Source organism: Rhineura floridana, chromosome 7 (assembly GCF_030035675.1).
Source record: "Rhineura floridana isolate rRhiFlo1 chromosome 7, rRhiFlo1.hap2, whole genome shotgun sequence".
Taxonomy (NCBI): Eukaryota; Metazoa; Chordata; class Lepidosauria; order Squamata; family Rhineuridae; genus Rhineura; species Rhineura floridana.
The window spans coordinates 117,800,339-117,824,534 of record NC_084486.1 but is presented as its reverse complement, the minus strand read 5'-3'; the positions used below and the strand labels follow the sequence as shown (position 1 = coordinate 117,824,534).

Genomic DNA, 24,196 nt, shown 5'->3' with positions numbered 1-24,196 from the left:
GAGGAAGAGGAGAGGGGGTCCCCACCCCATCCCTCCGATGTTAAACAATTTAATTGCTTACCCTCCACCCAGGAAACTCTCCTTCCGACAATTAAATTACTGAATCCAGTGGTCAATTCTTCACAGAGAGAACAGCCCCCCTCAGTGTTGAACGGATGCATCGCTTCGCCAGCTATCTTCAATGAGATTAATGTTATATGACACTTACCCATTTTATCTTGGAATGTCAATGGTTGGGGGAATAAGAGGGATGATCCCGATTTTTTAGAGTACCTAAGTAATTTTAAAATAGTATGCATACAGGAAACCTGGGTCACTTCTCAAGGTAGTCTGTCCCTTCCAGGCTACCATTCCTTTTCCTCTCCTGCGATAAAACATTCAAGGATGGGCCACCCTAGTGGAGGCCTCTCTATTTTTATTTCAGATTTCTATTCTCTTTCAGTTGATCACCTCCCATCAACACTTCCTCAATTTATTCTTGCGCTCAGGATAAGGGGCCTTTTGTCCGAACCATTAATTTGTATTAATGTATATTGTCCTCCCTTATGCGGCATTATCACAACTCCCATTAACGTATGGGATAAGCTCGAAGAGACTCTTACACTATATGAAACGCAGTATCCAAATGACAGTTTTTTACTTTGCGGAGATTTCAACGCTAGAATAGGCGACCTCTGGCCACCTAACTCGGACTCCTCCAACTGGGATCCCTTATATCAGGGTGATAATCAATATAGGATACTAAAAGATCAAAAGTCAAACAGGGCCCCTATTTGTTGGAATTAGCTTCACTGCACTTACTCAAAATCATAAACGGGTTTACAGTGGACTCTTCCCGAGGCTCTTTTACCTACCGGTCCTCCCACGGTGCTAGCATAATCATCTTAGTATCACAATCTTTGTTCCCGGATATCACCGACTTTAAGGTCGAATGCAGGATAGAGAGTGACCACCTCCCCCTCCAACTAAGCCTTAGGATTAATAAGGGTACCACTCCTTCTACATCACGGTTGGGACTAGCACTGATTGAAAAAACAATTCATTGGTCCGAGAAGACTGGAGACCGCGTAGCAGCCCAGTTAGGGAGTAATTTATATCAAACAATATGCCAGGGAGTACTGAATGAAACCCTTGATCCCATTCAGGCCTTCCAAACTATCTTAACCCTACTGAGACCATGCCTGGCTCAAAAGAGCAATGGCATCACTAGGACACATGGCCCACATTCATGGTTCGACTGTGAGTGTAGAGCAACTAAAAGAAAGCTGAAGGCCCAATTAAGACTGACTCTTATATACCCAAGTGATCAGTCCCAAGCCCTATTTAAAGCAATGAAGACCTCTTACAGAGCCCTCCTAACCCCCCAAAAAAGCTGACTTTGCCGAAGCCCGCTGGCAGCGGCTAGCCCGTGCGGCCTCCGACAGGCAAGAGCGCCTGTTTTGGAATCTAGTTAAATCTGGGATGGGCACGTTAAACCCCCAAAATGTAGAACGAATCCCGACTTCAGCCTGGCACGCCCATTTTCAAAGGCTTTATTGTCCAACGACTGCCTTTTACGATCATTTATTGGATGTCAATATACTGAAAGCGCCTCCATGGCCCCCAGTCATGCCAGAAGAAATCAGTATCCTCATAGACTCCTTGAAGAATGGTAAATCCCCAGGAGAAGATTTTCTCCCCCCCAAACTATTTAAACAATTCCCGGACTGGTGGACCCCATTCTTGGCAAGCCTTTTCTCTAAGATTAATGACTCTGGCATTATTCCTGACGGGTGGAGGCGCAATATTATAGTACCAATTTATAAAAACAATGATCCCTCTAAACCTTCCAACTATCGCCCAATCAGCCTATTAAATGTGGCTTCCAAGCTTTATAGTAAATTCTTACTCCAAAAGTTGGAAGAATGGGTGGAGACTAACCAGCTCATATACCCCGAACAGGTGGGCTTTAGAAAAGGTTCTTCTCCGATTGACCATTGTCAAACCCTGTTCTTCCTGGCAAAAAAGAGTATAATAGGACCCACACGACACCTATATACTGCATTCGTTGATTTGGCCGCAGCCTTCGACTCCGTTGATAGGAATGCCCTTTGGTTAAAACTTTATAACCTGAATATAGATCGCCGTCTACTCTATCTTATCAGGGCCTTATACACCAATACTAATGCTGTGGTCAGAGTAAGCCAAATTGGTGACATGACGAGCCCAATAGTAATAGAAAGGGGCGTTAAACAAGGCTGTCTCTTAGCCCCCCTTCTCTTCAATCTATTTATTAATAACATCATACCTGACCTCTCCGGTCCACAATACTTTCCACCATCTATCGGCCACAGGAAGGTGTCCGTGTTGTTCTATGCGGACGATATGGTCCTCCTGTCTTTAGTCCCAATTGACTTAAGAAAATTAATGAGAAATTTACAGGCCCTCTGTTCAAAGGAAAGCCTAGAAATTAACTATAAAAAAATGAAAGTTTTAGTTTCTGGCAAGAGATTCGTAGGACACCGTTGGTCAATGGCAGACCATCAGTTGGAGCAATGTTGGATGTATAAATATCTGGGAATATATTTTGCGGACACTCTTTCCTGGAAAAGACACCTGCAATATATAAAACAAACAGCCGCCAAAACTGCAGGAGCAATTCTGAAGTTCTATCGCTCTGTTGGAGGTAACTCAATACTCCCGGCTCTAAAAATCTTCCAATCTAAAGTAATTCCCCAGGTTCAATACAGTGCATCAGTATGGGGTTGGGACAAGGAAATAGTTTTGTCCTTAGAGACTATTCAAACTAATTTCCTTAGGCGCCTATTATCCCTCCCTCCAGGAACATCAGCAGCTATTTTACGTGCCGAGACCGGCCTTCCCCCTCTGGGAGCGCATATTCACCTTGCCCTTTTGAAGTTCATGAAATTAGCCGGAAGGTCCCCGGGCAAGGAATTACTAAATTTGTGCCTAAATCACCCCTTTTCCTTCAATCTTTGGGGCCCTAAACTAGAAGAATTATTATCTAGTTATCATATAACTCCTCAGGTTTTTATATCATTATCATCTAACCAAAAATTACGTGAGATTGTTTTTCGCCACTCTGAGTATCTGGATAATTTAACACTAAATAACTCTAGAGTGGCTCCATGGTACGGGAAGTTTAAGACCGGTCATTATCTTTCCCCATACCTCACGCACCCTCTACCTAAAAACCTCAGACACGCGTTTACCGCACTACGCTTCTTCTCCCTCCCTAATGCAGACAGAGAGGGACGAATCCTCGGTATTCCAAAAGATCAAAGACGATGTCCTTGCGGATACAACAAGAAGGAGGATATCTCACATATATTGCTTCATTGCACAATCTATCAGGACCCCAGAACTAAGTTCCTTAAGAAGCTTTTAGACGATTCTGAATATCTTTCAGAAGCGGAGAAAGTAATTTCCTTAATGTCCGATTCAAATTTGGAGGTGACACATAAGGTATCCCTGTTTGTGTTAGCAGCTTTGAAACTACGTGCTAATTTCATTCTGAATCTTAATAATAGTTGATGCTCAAGCCTGCTTTAGAATCTAAATCTTAGATGCTGTATAACTTGTACAGATATTCGTCATTTTATGACGTTTTAAATCGCTTTATAGAATCCTTTTAATTCAATTATAAACTTTAACTTGGTAAGTCTGTTGTATATGATATATTTACTAATCTTGTGTTGGCCTACGGCCCTGCAATTTAAATAAATGATGAATGATGACAATGGTGCCATGATTATTTATTTATTATTATGGAATGCCCTCCTCCTAGGTTTGCTGGTATTTATCCTGATGGGGTTTCAGTTGAAAACATTTATTTCCTCCAAAGTTTGGTTAACAGTTTATTGGTGGAGATGGGCATGCCTGCCCTTGCTGGACCCATTTGTTACTATTATTTTATGGTGATACTGGGTTTATATAAATTTGGAGTTACTATGTAGTATATCTTGTAACCTGCTCTGGGATTATTCTCATGCAGAGCAGGCTAGGATAAAACAAGCCATACACTGCAATGTATAGTGTATTTTTTTAAGTTGAAGCAAGTAGAATATTGTTATGTTCACATTTTGATTACACAGTTGAGTGCTGAGGCGAAAGACTGCGCTGATGTTTAATATATCTTAAATGCTGCAGGGGAAAGCCTCATGTTCTGGCACTTTAGCTTATATGCAATATGTGTCTAGTACTGTAAAATGTGCCTGTGAAAACAAGGGGTTTTGCATTTCTCTCCAAAATGAATTAAACAGTTTCCATATACACTTCCAAGTCAGGCTACATTTGAACATACTTCGTATAGATGTCAGGTTTAAGTGGATACCTATTTGAACATCTGGAGGGCTTATCTTAATTTATATGCTTAACTGAAGGTGCATGTACTGATGGGTACTGTATCCGTAATGTAAATTGATGATGGTTTATTGTTATTAGTATGCATTACCTTCAGTATTTTTATTTTTTCCAATATTTTTTCTCTGTTTTCTTTTGTGCTCTTTCACTGTTAAATTCGCAAAACATTTTTCTTTTAAGTCAGGTTGTCATAATTCTTTTGCAATGTTAATAGAAATGTCATCTCTGTGAACAATGGAATGTGGATTACTTTTATTATTTAGTTATGTCATTGTGTTTAATATGAGTATAAAAAGTGAAAAAAGTTTAAAGATAAAACTGCTTTTCTTAACAGTGATTTCAGGATAATTTGGCTAGTGAACCTTCTGTATTTTATTGTGTATCTTGTACCTTTTGAAATACAAATAGACTAATTTTGCAGGTCAATAATAATGAAATGGTTGCACTCCAGAGGGAGCCTAACAACCCATACGACAGCAATGCTGTAAAAGTAAATAATGTGAATGGAGAACAGGTAGGCCACATCAAAAAAGAGCTGGCAGCATCGTTGGCATACATCATGGACAACAAATTGGCAGTGGTGGAGGGGTAAGTATGTAAATGTAATGCTATTTTTCCCATGATGAAACTATTGTTTTCTTGAACAACAATCCATTGGTAGCATTTAGTAAAAACTGAAGTTTGCTGTTGTTTGTGTAATGGGAATCATTCTGATGATGCCACTACAAGTGATTTCCAATCAAATAAGCAAAGTGGGATATTTGGAAGTAGTATCATCATTAGCACAAAGCAAATGATATAAACTAAGGCGTTTCAGTAGCTGCTTGAAGATTTGTGCTGGTGTCTTATGGAGAAGAGCTGTAGCCTGGTAAAGTGCAAAACAGAAGCATGCAAACTTGAGGGGGTTTACTGAATTAGCTGCAAATTGGTCAGATCAGTGAGGCTTGGAATTGAGACCAGAGATTCAAATAATAGTTATTCTACTACCTCTTGAACCATTGCAGAATTAAGGTTAAGTGTTGAAGAGCAAGGTTTTCTTTGTTTTTATTGTTTGTATTGTTGTAATGTTATTCCTTACCTTTTAAATTTAATAGAGTTTTGCTGCTTTGTATCTGCTCATTTGCAGTAGTATTCTGGGTGGAACTGTTAGTAGAAACTGGTGGTTTGCTTAATTCTCTCCACTCTTAAAATATCGCCAGTTTTCTTCCTTACCACTTAATTCTCTTTTCATTATCCACTAAGGTCCTTTCTAATGTATAGACTAAAACGTATTTTTAGATAGTATTGATGGTATGTAGGGCTAGGTCTAAAGAGACTGGGATTCTAATCTCCAATCTAAACCTTGACCCAGCCACTATGTCTCAGCCTAATTTACTCTGCAGGTTTGTGGTAAAGATTAAAAAAAGGGGTGTGGGCAAGGTATGCTGCCCCAAGTTCCTTGTAGGAAAGGCAGGGTATAAATGTAATAATGTTACACAATATTTTTTCTTTGTCTAGGGTTGTTCCTTATGGAGCAAATAATGCTTTCACTATGCCGGTACAGTTGAGTTTTTGGGGAAGAGCAGAAAATAAGCAAGTGGTTCTAGAGCGACTAAAAATGCATGGATTTAAGTTAGCTCCTCCAGGAAAATGTAAGTTACACATTAACTCAGCAGAAATTCCTTAAAACATGAAGGGCTTGACTTCTTAGCTGATTGAACTTTGCTTATTTTGCATTGTATAGAATAGAACTCTGTAAATAAAAGTTTTTGATGGTGGGACAGAATTTGCAGGCATTGATTAGGGTTTTTTTCTTCCTCTTTTAAAATATTAAGCTTCAGAATTTGGTTTTGGAATTAGCTGGACATCTGGCAAAGCTGGAACAAGTTATGGTGCTCCAGTCCATGCTGCTGTACAAATGACAACTGAACAGGTATAATGCATTCCAATTTTTGTTAGAATGTGAATTCCTGAATGTTTTTTAGAACTATAAACTCTTTTCAATAGGAGTATAGCTTCTAGGCCAGTGGTTTCCCACATATCAAGCCTTCTTTGTTGGTCTGTACCACCCTGTAGGACAAACAGTATTTTCTTTGTTAACAGGAAGGAAGATAGGGGCATTGAGCTACAAAGTGCGTAGCTGTGGCTTTTAGCTTGTGTCCTTGCAGCCCTTGACGAAACACATAGTTAACAGAGAAGGCCCTATCACAGGTCACCACTTGCCTCACTTCGGTCGGGGAGGCATGTGACGTCCTTCCCTGGTTCTCCCTGTCAGGTTCCCACCTGCTTGTGGCTACTGCCTTTCACTAGGCACCACCAGGGATACCACCAGTCCGGACCGTCCTTTATATGGTTTCTCACTCCGCTCTAGCACAGATCTCACTAGATCCCCCTGCTAGGCAGCACCACCAGTCACGTCCTATAACCAATACTCCCAGAGACTTTGCCTGAGTCTCTCTCTAGCTGGTTACTTTTGTGACTGCGTGCTTATACTGTTCCCAACCCCCTTGTATCTTTATAGATAACGCATACAACTCTGGGTTGCTCTGGATACTTGAATTGTTATTATTCCTCCCTTCACCGCTGCCACCATTAGATACTGTTTCTGTTCAGCCTTGGTAATTACCTTGCCCTCCCTTCTGGTATGTATATCCCCCAGCCAAGGATCAGGCCTTTGGTAAACCAAGTAAGTATTTATTAAATATCAGAAATACCAAGATTAGTTTTAGAATGTTTCACAAGCGTATGGTTTCATCTATTCCTGTTTTGTACTTGACTTATTATTAATCAGAACTCCAACTCCCTCTTTCTCCACACTTCTGACCTCCCCCCTCAAACACCTCTTTCTCCACACTCCCAACATCCACCACCAAACACCTTCTTCTCCACCCTACTAACATCCACCCAGATTCAACTGTCATTCTTCCATTTATACTCCCAGCCATTCAAACGCTCAGCCAATCATCCAGCATTCTACTGCTCATGTACTTCCCCCTCCTCTTTCATTCCACTTACCATGTGTCTTCTATATAAACAGCACTTACCATATTTACCCTATAAGCAGGAACATCACAGGGCCCTTCTTCAGATGCCTTGTGATGTTCCTGCTTATAGTGTAAATATGGTAAGTGCTGTTTATATAGAAGACATATGGTAAGTGGAGTGAAAGAGGAGGGGGGAGTAGATGGGCAGTAGAATGCTGGATGATTGGCTGAGCGTTTGAATGGCTGGGAGTATAAATGGAAGAATGACAGTTGAATCTGGGTGGATGTTGGGAGTGTGGAGAAAGAGGTGTTTGAGGGTGGAGGTCAGGAGTGTGGAGAAAGAGGGAGTTGGAGTTCTGATTAATAATAAGTCAAGTACAAAACAGGAATAGATGAAACCATACGCTTGTGAAACATTCTAAAACTAATCTTGGTATTTCTGATATTTAATAAATACTTACTTGGTTTACCAAAGGCCTGATCCTTGGCTGGGGGATATACATACCAGAAAGGAGGGCAAGGTAATTACCAAGGCTGAACAGAAACAGTATCTAATGGTGGCAGCGGTGAAGGGAGGAATAATAACAATTCAAGTAACCAGAGCAACCCAGAGTTGTATGCGTTATCTATAAAGATACAAGGGGGTTGGGAACAGCATAAGCACGCAGTCACAAAAGTAACTAGCTAGAGAGAGACTCAGGCAAAGTCTCTGGGAGTATTGGTTATAGGACGTGACTGGTGGTGCTGCCTAGCAGGGGGATCTAGTGAGATCTGTGCTAGAGCGGAGTGAGAAACTATATAAAGGACGGTCAGGACTGGTGGTATCCCTGGTGGTGCCTAGTGAAAGGCAGTAGCCACAAGCAGGTGGGAACCTGACAGGGAGAACCAGGGAAGGACGTCACAGGCCTCTGTCAAAAATGTTAAATCCCCAGGTAGCTCTGTGCAGAAGGAGATACTCCTTGAGATATCCTTACCCTAAGATATTTAAGGCTTTAAAGGTCATGACAACACCTTGAATTGGAAATGAAATGAGTACTAGTGCAGTTGTTCTAAGATTGGCCAGTTACAGTCCCTCCATACAATTGTTGGGCAAACAGGTGGTTGACCACATTTCTTCAAGCACCTTTGTGTATGTCATTGGAATTCAGCAACTGAAAGTTATGGTGGACTGGGTGCTGTTCTGGAAGAGCTCACCTCAGGACCTGCAGATAATGTGGAGTCCAGGTTATTGCAGATGCAAGTGATTTTATCCTCAAAGTGCTTGCCAAATAAGCCACAACAGATTAATCTACATGAAAGTGCTGAGAAGTCCTAACCGGTGTATGTGGTAACAAATGTTGCAGATTCTTTTAAAGAATGTAGGGTGCTAACTGTATTGCATATCATCTTGCATTCTAGCTCAAGACTGAATTTGACAAACTCTTTGAAGATCTGAAGGAAGATGATAAAACTCGTGAAGTGGAAGCAGCAGAGGTATATGTTTTATTCAGTACAACACATTGAAAGTGTGCCACTGTACAAATTAAACACTGGTGAAATGCTAGAAAGTTCTGAATCACAGGTTGTGATTTCTGCTATGAAGAGTGGTATAATATGGTATCTTAATTTTCCAGGCTGTTGTAACTCCATTACTTCCACATCAGAAGCAAGCTTTGGCTTGGATGATTTCACGTGAGAATAATAAGGAATTGCCTCCTTTTTGGGAAGAGAGAGAGAACTACTACTACAATACACTTACAAACTTTGCTGAAAAAAAGCGGCCAGAAAATGTTCTTGGAGGGATACTGGCAGATGACATGGGCTTGGTAACTACTGTATTTGGATGTGGCTTCTGAGAGTCAGTATGGTATAGTGGTTAGAGAAGAGGTGGGAAACTTTTGTCTTGTGAGCCAGTCTTGGCCCGCCAGGGGGTTCAGTTTTTCCAAAGCCATGCCTACCTGTGAATCAGCTGATGTCACTCCAGTCCATTTGATATCATTATTAACAAGAGGATAGTACCATCCACCTGTCAAAGTTGGCCCGTGGGTATTAGGAGAAGATAACTCTGGCCTACCGGGGCAAAAAGATTCCTAGAGTATCCCACTAGGACTACAGATTAAATGAGGTTCAAATCCTTACTCAGCCACAAAACTCACTGAGTGACCTTGGGCTAGTCACTGCCTCTCACTTGACCTACTTCACAAGGTTATTGTGAGAATAAACATGGGGGGGAGCATGTATGCCACCTTGAGCTCTTTGGAGGAAGGTGGGATAATAATGAAATGAATAAAATAATACTTAATTCATGAAATAAAAATAACCAATTGTTCAATGTATTTTAGGGTAAAACACTTACTGCTATAGCTGTGATTCTCACCAACTTCCATGATGGCAAACCATTTCCTGTTGAGAAGAAAAGAGATCAATTGAAGGAGGTGAGATAAAATTTTCTTTCAGGCTATTGAGGTGATTTACTATTAATACCAGAACTCTAGCTTGAATTGCATCAATTCCAAGTTCTCATATTCATAAGACAAAAATAATCCAGATATGTAAAGTGAGAAAGATGGAGAAACCTGATGCTCATCTACTTGTGACAGTATTCAGGTTTGTTCTTTAAAACAACAACAAAAACAAATTAATTTTTTTGAATACTGTATGTTACTTAGCCTTATATCTATCCCTGTGTTTCAGTTTTTAAAATATTCAAAATACAGAAATAAAAAAATGAAGTAAATAAAATGTGCGTTAAATGTGCACTAAGCTTTACTCAGGCTACCAAAAGCAGAAGACTCAAGATTTGACATTTTTCCAGAAGATGGAGGAGGCATTTTCATAGGTATGGGTCACTTCTGTATGGATATAAATAGCTATGCCTCACAATTTTATGTGTTCTGGTTTCTGTGAGAGTTACTCCCAAGTCTAGGATTGCAACCTTCATTCTTCAATAGCAGAAGAGCACCACATTTTGTCTGGAACTTATAACCAACATGGATGCTAGAAGCTAAGTGTATTGTACTTTGTCTGTAGCAGTGAGTGCCCTCTTCAGTGATAATTATTCATATAGGTTGCCTCTGCAGTTTATAAATACATAAATGTATCTAGTTGCTACGTGATTTACAGAGCAATCCAACCCAGGGGAAGCTGGCATAAGTGGTGCTGGAGCAAGAGAAGCCGGCATAAAATTCCACCACATCCTGTTGGCATTCAGGAACCTCTGGCTGAATGCTGGCTCAGCTGTGAGCTGTTTGTAGGGACAAGAAAGTAAAAGCCTGCTCTCCCAAATACCCGTACCAGGGAGTAAGCCCTCTTCATTGACTTCTGTTGTATTTATTTTCTTAGACTGACCTTTCTCCCAGCATAACTTTTGCCTAAATTGGAACCTGTAGGAGTGCTCTGAACACGAGTTGGATGTGGCCTAAGTCCCCTCACCTTGACCCCTGCCCTGACACGCCTCTGGAATGCCCCTTTTTTGGGTACTTATCCTGGTTAAAGGGAGAAGGAAAGCAAAAGCAAAAGGAGATAGAAACACAGTCAGAACCCTAAATGCAGCAATACAGCGACTAATACGTAGGGACAAAGAGAACTATTACAATAGTTACTATATAGAAATAGGACAATAGAAAGGGAAGAACAAGAGCCCTGTTCCAAAAGATAAGAGAAATGAAAGGTAAATTTAAACCAAGAGTAGGGATGTTGAATAATCAACAGGGGAACACACTGATTGACCGACATGAAATAAAAGGAAGATGGAAGCAATACACTGAAGAACTCTATAAAAGAGATGCAAGGATGACAAATTCATTCACAGAGGAACCGTATGATGAAGAACCAGAAATTTTAGAATGCGAGGTGAAAGCAGCTCTTAAAATACTTGGAAGAAACAAAATACCAGGAACAGATGGCATACCAATGGAGTTACTACAAGCTACTGAGACTGAATCTGTCCAAACTTTGACAAAAATTTGTCAAGAAATATGGAAAACTAAACAATGGCCCACAGACTGGAAGCGTTCCATATACATCCCAATTCCAAAGAAAGGGGATCCCAGGGAATGCAATGATTATCGAACTATTGCCTTAATATCCCATGGAAGTAAAGTAATGCTCAAGATTCTACAACAAAGGCTCTTACCATATATGGAGCGAGAAATGCCAGACGTCCAAGCTGGATTTAGAAAGGGAAGAGGCACCAGAGATCATATTGCAAACATACATTGGATAATGGAACAGAGCAAGGAATTTCAGAAGAAAATCATTCTGTGCTTTATAGAATACAGCAAAACCTTTGACTGTGTAGATCATGAAAAACTATGGAGTGCTTTAAAAGAAATGGGGGGGTGCCACAGCATCTGATTGTCCTGATGCGCAACCTATACTCTGGACAAGAGGCTACTGTAAGGACAAAATATGGAGAAACTGATTGGTTCCCCATCGGAAAGGGTGTGAGACGGGTGTATTTTATCACCCTATTTATTTAATCTATATGCAGAACATACCATGTGGAAAGCTGGATTGGACCAAGATGAAGGTGGTGTAAAAATTGGAGGGAGAAATATCAATAATTTAAGATATGCAGATGATACAATACTACTAGCAGAAACCAGTAACGATTTGAAACGAATACTGATGAAAGTTAAAGGGGAAAGCACAAAAGCAGGACTACAGCTGAATGTCAAAAAGACTATAGTAATGACGACAGAAGATTTAGGTAACTTTAAAGTTGACAATGAGGACATTGAAATTAAGAACATAAGAACATAAGAAGAGCCTGCTGGATCAGGCCAGGGGCCCATCTAGTCCAGCATCCTGTTCTCACAGTGGCCAACCAGGTGCCTGGGGGAAGCCCGCAAGGAGGACCCGAGTGCAAGAACACTCTCCCCTCCTGAGGCTTCCGGCAACTGGTTTTCAGAAGCATGCTGCCTCTCACTAGGGTGGCACAGCACAGCCATCACGGCTAGTAGCCATTGATAGCCCTGTCCTCCATGAATTTGTCTAATCTCCTTTTAAAGCCATCCAAGCTGGTGGCCATTACTGCATCTTGTGGGAGCAAATTCCATAGTTTAACTATGCGCTGAGTAAAGTACTTCCTTTTGTCTGTCCTGAATCTTCCAACATTCAGCTTCTTTGAATGTCCACGAGTTCTAGTATTATGAGAGAGGGAGAAGAACTTTTCTCTATCCACTTTCTCAATGCCATGCATAATTTTATACACTTCTATCATGTCTCCTCTGACCCGCCTTTTCTCTAAACTAAAAAGCCCCAAATGCTGCAACCTTTCCTCGTAAGGGAGTCGCTCCATCCCCTTGATCATTCTGGTTGCCCTCTTCTGAACCTTTTCCAACTCTATAATATCCTTTTTGAGATGAGGCGACCAGAACTGTACACAGTATTCCAAATGCAGCCGTACCATAGATTTATACAACGGCATTATGATATCGGCTGTTTTATTTTCAATACCTTTCCTAATCATCGCTAGCATGGAATTTGCCTTTTTCACAGCTGCCGCACACTGGGTCGACATTTTCATCGTGCTGTCCACTACAACCCCGAGGTCTCTCTCCTGGTCAGTCACCGCCAGTTCAGACCCCATGAGCGTATATGTGAAATTAAGATTTTTTGCTCCAATATGCATAATTTTAAACTTGTTTATATTGAATTGCATTTGCCATTTTTCCGCCCATTCACTCAGTTTGGAGAGGTCTTTTTGGAGCTCTTCGCAATCCCTTTTTGTTTTCACAACCCTGAACAATTTAGTGTCATCAGCAAACTTGGCCACTTCACTGCTCACTCCTAATTCTAGGTCATTAATGAACAAGTTGAAAAGTACAGGTCCCAATACCGATCCTTGAGGGACTCCACTTTCTACAGCCCTCCATTGGGAGAACTGTCTGTTTATTCCTACTCTCTGCTTTCTGCTTCTCAACCAATTCCTTATCCACAAGAGGACCTCTCCTCTTATTCCATGACTGCTAAGCTTCCTCAGACATCTTTGGTGAGGTACCTTGTCAAAAGCTTTTTGAAAGTCTAAGTACACTATGTCCACTGGATCACCTCTATCTATATGCTTGTTGACACTCTCAAAGAATTCTAATAGGTTACTGAGACAGGACTTTCCCTTGCAGAAGCCATGCTGGCTCTGCTTCAGCAAGGCTTGTTCTTCTATGTGCTTAGTTAATCTAGCTTTAATAATACTTTCTACCAGTTTTCCAGGGACAGAAGTTAAGCTAACTGGCCTGTAATTTCCAGGATCCCCTCTGGATCCCTTTTTGAAGATTGGCGTTACATTTGCCACTTTCCAGTCCTCCGGCACGGAGGAGGACCCGAGGGACAAGTTACATATTTTAGTTAGCAGATCAGCAATTTCACATCTGAGTTCTTTGAGAACTCTCGGGTGGATGCCATCCGGGCCCGGTGATTTGTCAGTTTTTATATTGTCCATTAAGCCTAGAACTTCCTCTCTCATTACCACTATTTGTCTCAGTTCCTCAGAATCCCTTCCTGCAAATGTTAGTTCAGGTTCAGGGATCTGCCCTATATCTTCCACTGTGAAGACAGATGGAAAGAATTCATTTAGCTTCTCTGCAATCTCCTTATCGTTCTTTAGTACACCTTTGACTCCCTTATCATCCAAGGGTCCAATCGCCTCCCTAGATGGTCTCCTGCTTTGAATGTATTTATAGAATTTTTTGTTGTTGGTTTTTATGTTCTTAGCAATGTGCTCCTCAAATTCTTTTTTAGCATCCCTTATTGTCTTCTTGCATTTCTTTTGCCAGAGTTTGTGTTCCTTTTTATTTTCTTCATTTGGATAAGACTTCCATTTTCTGAAGGAAGACTTTTTGCCTCTAAGAGCTTCCTTGACTTTGCTCGTTAACCATGCTGGCATCTTCTTAGCCCTGGCGGTACCTTTTCTGATCTGCGGTATGCACTCCAGTTGAGCTTCTAATATAGTGTCTTTAAACAACTTCAAAGCATTTTTGAGTGATGTGACCCTCTGGACTTTGTTTTTCAGCTTTCTTTTTACCAATCCCCTCATTTTTGTGAAGTTTCCTCTTTTGAAGTCAAATGTGACCGTGTTGGATTTTCTTGGCAATTGGCCATTTACATGTATGTTTAATTTAATAGCACTGTGGTCACTGCTGCCGATCGGTTCAACAACACTTACATCTCGCACCAGGTCTCGGTCCCCACTGAGGATTAAGTCCAGGGTTGCCGTCCCTCTGGTCGGTTCCATGACCAACTGGTCTAGGGAATAGTCATTTAGAATATCTAGAAACTTTGCTTCTTTGTCATGACTGGAACACATATGCGGCCAGTCTATGTCTGGGTAGTTGAAGTCACCCATTACTACCACATTTCCTAGTTTGGATGCTTCCTCAATATCTCATCTCAAGGTCTCCCTGAGCATTTTGATCAGGGGGACGATAGATCGTTCCCAGTATTAAGTCCCTCCTGGGGCATGGTATCGCCACCCACAATGATTCTGTGGAGGAGTCCGCCTCTTTGGGGGTTTCGAGCTTGCTGGATTCAATGCCTTCTTTCACGTATAGAGCGACTCCGCCACCAATACGTCCTTCCCTGTCCTTCCGATATAGTTTATATCCAGGGATAACCGTATCCCACTGGTTTTCTCCATTCCACCAGGTCTCCGTTATGCTCACTATATCAATGCTCTCCTCTAAGACCAAGCACTCCAGTTCTCCCATCTTGGTTCAGAGGCTCCTAGCATTAGCGTACAGGCACTTGTAAGCAGTGTCTCTCTTCAAGTGTCTTTGGCACTTGTGGTTTGGCCTGTGGTAATTTTGCTGTTCTGAATTTATATCCTGTGCCCCTGCTCTCACAATGCCTACTTCTAGGCCTACCCCTTTTAAAATTTCATCATTTCTTTGGTCTTTATCCCAGGGGGGAGGTTTATTCCGAACCAGACCTTCCTCAGCTCCTGTCGGGTTTCCCCCCTCAGTCAGTTTAAAAGCTGCTCTGCCACCTTTTTAATTTTAAGTGCCAGCAGTCTGGTTCCATTCTGGTTCAAGTGGAGCCCATCCCTTTTGTACAGGCCCGGCTTGTCCCAAAATGTTCCCCAGTGCCTAACAAATCCAAACCCTTCCACCCGACACCATCGTCTCATCCACGCATTGAGACTGCAAAGCTGTGCCTGTTTGGCTGGTCCTGCGCGTGGAACCGGTAGCATTTCAGAGAAAGCCACCTTGGAGGTCCTGGCTTTCAGCATTGTACCTAGCAACCTAAATTTTGCTTCCAGGACCTCATGGCTGCATTTCCCCATGTCGTTGGTTCCAACGTGCACCACGACCACTGACTCCTCCCCAGCACTGTCTACCAAACTATCTAAACGACGGGCGATATCCGCAACCTTCACACCAGGCAGGCAAAACACCTTGCGGTCTACACGCCCATCACACACCCATCACACACCCCACTGTCTATGTTCCTAATGATTGAATCACCCACTACAAGGATTTCTCCACCCCCTGGAGATATATCCTCGGCACGAGAGGATAGCTGCTCATCCCCCAAGGAATAGATCCCTTCTAAGGGATCGTTTCCCTCTTCCTCAGCTGGATGCTCTCCTTCCCCGAGACCATCGTTCTCCATGATAGCAGGAGAGCTATCATCATTGGAGTGGGACACAGCTATAACGTCCCTGAAGGCCTCCTCCACACACCTCTCTGCCTCTCTCTGCTTTTCCAGGTCCGCTACCTTGGCCTCAAGGAAATGAAGTCGTTCCCAGAGAGCCAGGAGCTCATTGCACCGAGAGCACACCCACGACTTCTGTCCAACAGGCAGATAGTCGTACATGCTGCAGGCGGTGCAAAACACTGGAAAGCCCCCACACCCCTGCTGGCTTCTTACCTGCGTAGTTTTGTTTAAGGTTTATTACGTCAATGGGTTGGAGACTGCGGTTTAGTTGAGGGTAGCTGGGGCCTTGACGCTTCATCAGCTGGGGCTCCCTCTAGCTCGTGGAGCAGGCTCCCTCGCTAGGGTGCTCTGACTTTATATGTCAAGGATTTAACTTGTCAAGGATTATCAATACCTTGGCACAGTTATTAACCAAAATGGAGACAATAGTCAAGAAATCAGAAGAAGGCTAGGACTGGGGAGGGCAGCTGTGAGAGAACTAGAAAAGATCCTCAAATGCAAAGATGTATCACTGAACACTAAAGTCAGGATCATTCAGACCACGGTATTCCCGATCTCTATGTATGGATGTGAAAGTTGGACAGTGAAAAAAGCGAGTAAGAGAAAAATCAACTCATTTGAAATGTGGTGTTGGAGGAGAGCTTTGCGGATACTATGGACTGCGAAAAAGACAAATAATTGGGTGTTAGAACAAATTAAACCACAACTGTCACTAGAAGCTAAAATGATGAAACTGAGGTTATCATACTTTGGACACATAATGAGAAGACATGATTCATTAGAAAAGACCATAATGCTGGGAAAAACAGAAGGGAGTAGAAAAAGGGGAAGGCCAAACAACAGATGGATTGATTCCATAAAGGAAGCCACAGACCTGAATTTACAAGATCTGAACAGGGTGATTCATGACAGATGCTCTTGGAGATAGCTGATTCATAGGGTCGTCATAAGTCGTAGTCGACTTGGAGGCACATAACAACAAATCCTGGCTTCACTGAAGCTGGTATTGGCTGAGCTGAGTTGAGGGACTTGTGTCAGCATAACCTGGCTGAGCCAAGCCCCAACCAGCTCAGCTGGAAATCTGCTGCATCCAACTCCCCTCAGTCTGATGGAAATGTGAGTTGGATTGTGCCCTTAGATTACTGCAAGGTTTGGGCATATTGGAATCCTGTGAATACTAGTTTTGTACTGTGGTGGATGGAAAAGCCCTAAAAATGATCTGTTTCTAGGCAATATCTTGGATGCATTCAGTATGGTTGCATAAATCCACAGTGGGTGTGTGTCTAGGTGGAGACCACTGGGCGTATGAGAAAGCTATTTAAAATCTGAGGAGAAAAAAATGATGTGAATTTTTCAAGTTACTGGATGAGATGGGGCAACAATAGTAGACAATTACAGATCAAGTAACAAATTTAAAGGCAACAATTTTGTGCATCTTATATGGGGTGGATCTAAAATGTGGGATGTTTTTATAAACTTTAATTTGATATCACCTGCAAGAAACCTACTAGATTAGTTGAGGTTAGTATATTATCTGAATTACTGGAAGTTTCTGAAGTAGTGAAAAAGTTACTAGCTGTACTTTGAAGATTTGTGCTAGCCACTTGTTCTTTCAAATATGTTTCAACTAATTTTCTGTAAGATTTTGTAATGTTTGTTTTTTAAAAAGAATCAATTTCAGATGTAATTTAATTTTTTTTCCTTTTAGAAATGTGTTTCTGCTGTGAAAAATGACTTAAAAGGTAATTTTATTGAAGTATGTATCTATCTAGAAACATGCAATTTGATTCACATTCAGTCAGATGACAAATTTCAGTAAAAATTAGTGAATTTTTTTTGTATTAAATATTCTAATTGTTCTCAAGTAACTTGATGTCTGAGAGAAAACATTTTTCTTTTTGTTCCATACTTGTGAAGCACCCACATGTAGCTTGCAGTCGAACCCTTCTGATACAAAGGAGAGTGATGCTCTTCTGTCTCAGTTATCCAGATCCCATATAAAGAGGTAGACATCTATAATGTGCTACATATGTGTCTTTAAATAAAACAGATGTGGTCAAAAGATATGATAGTGGATTTTATGAGATAGAACTGTTTTGCTTGCAAAATTACCCTACATGATCTAAAGTAGTCCCTTGATATCTCGACCTTAACCTCCTGTTTTAATTGTTGTATTTTAATGGGAATATTGTATATTTTAATTATGGATGTTTATATTTTAATGTTTGTGTTACTGATGTATACTTTGTAAATCACTTACAGTAGAAGCCTATTTTGGCATTAAGCGGTATATAAAATCACTCTTTTAAGCACCTCCCTAGAGCCTGTATGTGTTTCTCAGGACTTGAGTGCTTTCTTTGAATAGCAGCATTCCTCTACTGCAAAATACTTATGAACTCTCCTCTGCCCCGTCCCCTGTCATATCAAGAAAGGGTTTGCCACATAGCAGTGTGGGGCAGGGAAAGCAGTTGCTTTTTGGAATAAAATGAGGATGAATATTCAGTAAGTGCAGAACAAATTGCAGAGGTATCTTTATTCTGGCCCAGTTGGCGACTGGCAATGTTTTTGTAAACGTTCCCGTTAAAAGCTATTGCTTGATAAGCTATAGATATAAAATTAACAGTCTTAAGTTATCAGATACGAGTGTGTGGTATCTTCTATTTGTCTTAATAATTTTGCTTTCTAAATGCTTAAGAGCTACAAGCAAAAAGCAGAAGTATACAGGAAGAAGTGACTCAGAGCCTGAAGAGCAGAACACACAAAAAATAACAAGTGAGCTTTGCTTATTTTTTGCTATTATTAAACATCTTTTGGTTTGTGTGATGTGTTAACACTTTTCTTGTTTTCCCAGCCACAGTGCAAAAAACAAATCCAGCAGCAAGAAAGAGAGGAAAAGGCGCTATAAAACGCTACAAAGTTCTTGTTCCCCCTCCTCAATGAAACCTGGCAATAGTATCCAAACAAGGCTTTTGAAAACTATGCATAGGTCTACATTGTAGGTGAAGAACCTCAATTTAAGCAAGCATAAGCAACTTTGCAATGTTACATTAAATGTCTTGCACATCTGTCTTGAAAGCCTTGTTAATACTTACTGATAAATGAGGTCTCTGTGCAGAGTTCTCTAATTCTACTCTTATCACATATGATGTGGCCATATGTGTAAGTTACTTATGTGACCCTTCCAACAGTGTGTGTGGCTTCTTCCAAAGCTTCAACATTCACTGTTGCATAACATCTAGTAGTTGGCATGATGAAAGTGCATGACTGTTTGCACACTCCCACCGCTCTTATGGAGAAGTTGCTTAGGTATGTGAATGAATTGGCCTGTTTAGTTGAATTGGGAGTGTCCCTAAGCTACGAAGAATAATTTTTGATCTATAAACTGTATCTGTGTGTGAATTGCAATGTCTAACCCTGTCATTCTATTGGTTTTTATTTATACAAAAAATTTTTTACAGATGGTATGTGCACAAGCATTCACATGATTGAGTAAGCTATCTTATCATAGAATATAGGGTTGAAAGGGACCTATAAAGCCATTGAGTCCAACCCTTTTGCTCAATGCAGGAAAAATAATTGTATTCTAACTACCTGTTTAAAACGTTTTCACAAATGTATGTGAATAATTGGTGCTAAAATATGTTCTTTTGACAGCTTCTTGCGATATTCAAGAGGATAAATCATTTGCCTCTGTGCTTGGGGAACCAGCCATTTCTTCAAAAAAGGCAAAGAAAAAAGGTAACTGTATCAAAACCTTTAAGCTATTCCTTTTACAATACTGCTTAGCATGAAATGCTTCATAGTATACTTTTAAACATTCCTACAAATGGGAAGGAAAGGAAATCATTGAGCTTTGCTTATTTTTTGCTATTATTAAACATCTTTTGGTTTGTGTGATGTGTTAACACTTTTCTTGTTTTCCCAGCCACAGTGCAAAAAACAAATCCAGCAGCAAGAAAGAGAGGAAAAGGTAGGACACGAACGCTATAAAACGCTACAAAGTTCTTGTTCCCCCTCCTCAATGAAACCTGGCAATAGTATCCAAACAAGGCTTTTGAAAACTATGCATAGGTCTACATTGTAGGTGAAGAACCTCAATTTAAGCAAGCATAAGCAGCTTTGCAATGTTACATTAAATGTCTTGCACATCTGTCTTGAAAGCCTTGTTAATACTTACTGATAAAAGAGGTCTCTGTGCAGAGTTCTCTAATTCTACTCTTATCACATCTCCATTGCAATATGTGATGTGGCCATATGTGTAAATTACTTACGTGACCCTTCCAACAGTGTGTGTGGCTTACATAAGAACATAAGAAGAGCCTGCTGGATCAGGCCAGTGGCCCATCTAGTCCAGCATCCTGTTCTCACAGTGGCCAACCAGGTGCCTGGGGGAAGCCCACAAGCAGGACCCGAGTGCAAGAACACTCTCCCCTCCTGAGGCTTCCAGCAACTGGTTTTCAGAAGCATGCTGCCTCTGACTAGGGTGGCAGAGCACAGCCATCATGGCTAGTAGCCATTGATAGCCCTGTCCTCCATGAATTTGTCTAATCTTCTTTTAAAGCCATCCAAGCTGGTGGCCATTACTGCATCTTGTGGGAGCAAATTCCATAGTTTAACTATGCGCTGAGTAAAGAAGTACTTCCTTTTGTCTGTCCTGAATCTTCCAACATTCAGCTTCTTTGAATGTCCACGAGTTCTAGTATTATGAGAGAGGGAGAAGAACTTTTCTCTATCCACTTTCTCAATGCCATGCATAATTTTATACACTTCTATCATGTCTCCTCTGACCCGCCTTTTCTCTAAACTAAAAAGCCCCAAATGCTGCAACCTTTCCTCGTAAGGGAGTCGCTCCATCCCCTTGATCATTCTGGTTGCCCTCTTCTGAACCTTTTCCAACTCTATAATATCCTTTTTGTGATGAGGCGACCAGAACTGTACACAGTATTCCAAATGCGGCCGTGTGATGTTCCTATATATTAGTGTATATATGGTAAGTGCTGGTTGTTTAGAGTATACATGGTAAGTAGTGAAAGAGGAGGGGGAGTGAATGGGCAATAGAATGCTTGATGATTGGCTGAATGTTTAAAATGGCTGACAGTATAAATGAAAGGATGACAGGTAAATCTGGGGGAATGTGAGGTGGTGAATTGTGGAATTTGGGGGGGAGAAGAGAAAGAGTGGATTGCTTGGTGGGGTTTGAGAGAGTTGTTTGCCAGGAGAGAGTGAAGAAGGAGGGGGGTGGAGTTCGGATTAGTATTGAGTAAAACCATATGCTTATGTGCCTTAAGAAGAAATCTTGTTAATCTTGTTATCTTTGTTATCTTTAATAAATACTTAATTTGGTTTACCAAAGGCCTGATCCTTGGCTGGGGTTTCACAGACCAGAAGGGAGGGTAAGGTAATGACCAAGGCTGAAGGGGAACTGTAACAAATGGTGGCAGCGGTGAAGAGAGTAACAATACCAGTATTCAGAGTCTCTGGGAATACTAGTATTGGGACGTTACTGGTGGTTGCCTAGCAGGGGGATCTGTTGAGATCTGTGCTAGAGCAGGTAGAGAAATCATAAGAGAGAGCGGTCCGGACTGGTGGAGTCCCTGGTGGTGCCTAGAGACAGGCAGTAGCCACGCGCAGGTAGGAACCTGACAGGGAGAGCCAGGGAAGGACGCATCACATGTGGTGTCAGTAGCGGTGGGATACGAACAACAGAGAATCCAGATACGAACCAAAGAGAGTCCCAAAGACACGTGGTGACAAAGGAGACTACGTCACAGGTGTTGGCTGTAGCAGTGAGATACGAATACTAGACAATCCCTAATAGATGTGTGGCAAACAGAAATAACAAAACAAGATTTCTTGTGAGAGTGACTGGCAAAGAGTGTGTGGCAAAGAGTGAGTGAACTCAAACACCATGGCTGAATACATAAAAATGAAAAGAGAGGAGCTGGTGGAGAAGTGCATAACATTCAATTTACCTCATGAGGGTAAAGGGGTAGATGAATTGAGGGTAGCACTTACAGGATTTGCAACTGCCCAGCAAAAACAACCTGTCAGGGAAGAGACCCCAGAAGGATATTTAAGCAATCCCGCTTATATAGAGTACTTGAGAGAGAAGTTGAGGATGGAAGGTGCAGAGAAGGAAAAACAGAGAGAGTTGGAAGCTGAGAGATTGAGGATGGAGGCTGAGGAAAAAGACAAGCAGAGAGAGTTGGAAGCTGAGAGATTGAGGATGGAGGCTGAGGAAAAAGATAAACAGCGGGAGTTGGAAGCTGAGAGATTGAGGATGGAAGGTGCAGAGAAGGAAAAACAGAGGGAGTTGGAAATTGAGAGAATGAGATTGGGGTTTGAGGAGAGGGAGAAGCAACGAGCATTGGATGCTGAATTACAAGTAGAAAAGTTAAAATTTGATAGAGAGAAATTTCACTCTGAGGAGACAAGGAAAGAGAGAGATGGAGCAAAAATAAAAATTACTCCAAAGGACTTTGCTGTCTATGAGCCTGGTCAAGATCCTCAAATTTACCTCAGCACCTTTGAAAAAGCAGCTCAGTTGTGGGGGCTACCTGAAGATAAATACATGCAGTATTTATCAAACCTGATTAAAGGGGAATTGGCTGAGGTATACCAATATTTCCCCTCAGACAGGCCCGTCACCTGTGCTGAATTCAAAGAAGCAGTGTTTAAAAGATTCAGACTGGGGCCTGATTATTTCAGAAAGCTTTTCAGAAATTGCCAGATACAGACAGGGAGGTCTTTTGTGGAACTGGGAGCAAAGTTGATGGATATATTTGGAAAGTGGATGAGTAGTGCCAAAGCTCAGTCAGTGGAAGAGGTGAAAAGCCTCATGATACTGGATCAATTATACCATCAGTTACCACCAGAAATAAGGCTCCTGGTCAAAGACCGTTCCCCTACATCTGTGCAGGAGGCCGCAGAGATGGCGGATCACTTCGCCTCCAATAGAACTGGCTGGGTGGGGAAAACATCAAGAGAGTTTAAACCCAGACCATATAGTGCTGGCAGAAGGGATGTGGTACCACAGCGAGTGAGTCCTCCATTAAAATCTGAAGGGCACAGGACACCCCAGAGTGGATCTGTGTACCCTAAAAGTGAGGAGAAATTATGCTACAAATGTGGTAGACCAGGGCACCTACGTTTTCAATGTGAGGTTGCCAACCCCATTAGTAATCCTGCTCAGACAAGGGCAGTGAAAACAGCCCAAGGCTTTAGAAACAGCGAAAAAGGTTCAGTTTTGCCAGATAAACTGGACAGAAGTAACAGACCTTGATTCAAGTCTGAGAGAGGAAGTGAGTGTACAAGGGGCAAATTATTGGGCATTGCTTGATACTGGTGCCGCTCAGACATTACTGAGGCCAGATTTAATAAAATCTGAAGAAATATTACCTCAGGAAATGGTGAATATCCAAGGAGTGAGGGGTCAACCAGAGAGTTTGCCTGTGGGCCTAGTGAAAATGGAATGGAGAGGCCGAAAGGGCCAATATAAAGTTGGTATTAATGCCCAGCAACAAGAACCAGTAATACTGGGAAGGGATGTAATGGGCGCCCAAGGAAAGATCTATGTAGTGACCAGACAGCAAATTGGCAGAGAAAAAGAAGCCATATTAAGGGGGGCTGAAACAAACAGGGTGGAATCTGTTAACCAGCCTCAGGTCACCATAGCAACCACTAGCAGGCCTGCTGAAGAAGACAAACTGTATCAAGTGGTCTCTGGGGAAGAAGCAGATCAATTCAGGGAAGAGCTGCATAACGATACCAGTTTGAATCAAATAAAGGAACAGGCTCTGGCCCAACAGATTCCTTTCACTGACAAACTGAGGAATCAAGTTGTGTGTGAGAATGGGATTTTATATAGACTGTGGATGCCTGCTGAGAGAAAGGATGAATGTGAACCAGTGAAACAAATGATGGAGGTGGTGAAAAAGAATCTCAGTCAAGCACAGCAGAAGCAAAGTTACTGGTATGACAGAACAGCCAGGGAACGTGTGTATGATGTGGGAGATATGGTTATGGCGTTCATACCCAGGAAACATGACAAATTACAGGCTAACTGGGAAGGACGATATACCATCAGAGAAAGGCTTGACACAGTGACATATGTAATCACCACAGACCAATTAAACAAAAGCAAAGTGGTTCATGTAAATATGTTGAAGCCTTACCATACCAGGGATGCACAGGTGTTGCAAGTTACCTTATTCCCTGAGGGAAGTGGGCCTGAACTT

The 24,196-nt window shown here is 41.7% G+C and overlaps 1 protein-coding gene across 1 annotated transcript in view; it reads left to right on the top strand.

Moving 5' to 3' along the window:
* Positions 1-24,196, top strand: part of HLTF (helicase like transcription factor) — a 76,402-nt gene that overhangs the window by 8,396 nt on the left and 43,810 nt on the right. Inside the window, exons 3-13 of the mRNA XM_061637008.1 lie at positions 4,784-4,950; positions 5,860-5,993; positions 6,177-6,274; positions 8,724-8,798; positions 8,939-9,130; positions 9,647-9,739; positions 17,668-17,701; positions 17,877-17,964; positions 18,655-18,731; positions 19,614-19,697; positions 19,885-19,929. Coding sequence (XP_061492992.1) covers positions 4,784-4,950; positions 5,860-5,993; positions 6,177-6,274; positions 8,724-8,798; positions 8,939-9,130; positions 9,647-9,739; positions 17,668-17,701; positions 17,877-17,964; positions 18,655-18,731; positions 19,614-19,697; positions 19,885-19,929 — 1,087 coding nt within the window. The remainder of the gene's footprint in view (positions 1-4,783; positions 4,951-5,859; positions 5,994-6,176; positions 6,275-8,723; positions 8,799-8,938; positions 9,131-9,646; positions 9,740-17,667; positions 17,702-17,876; positions 17,965-18,654; positions 18,732-19,613; positions 19,698-19,884; positions 19,930-24,196) is intronic.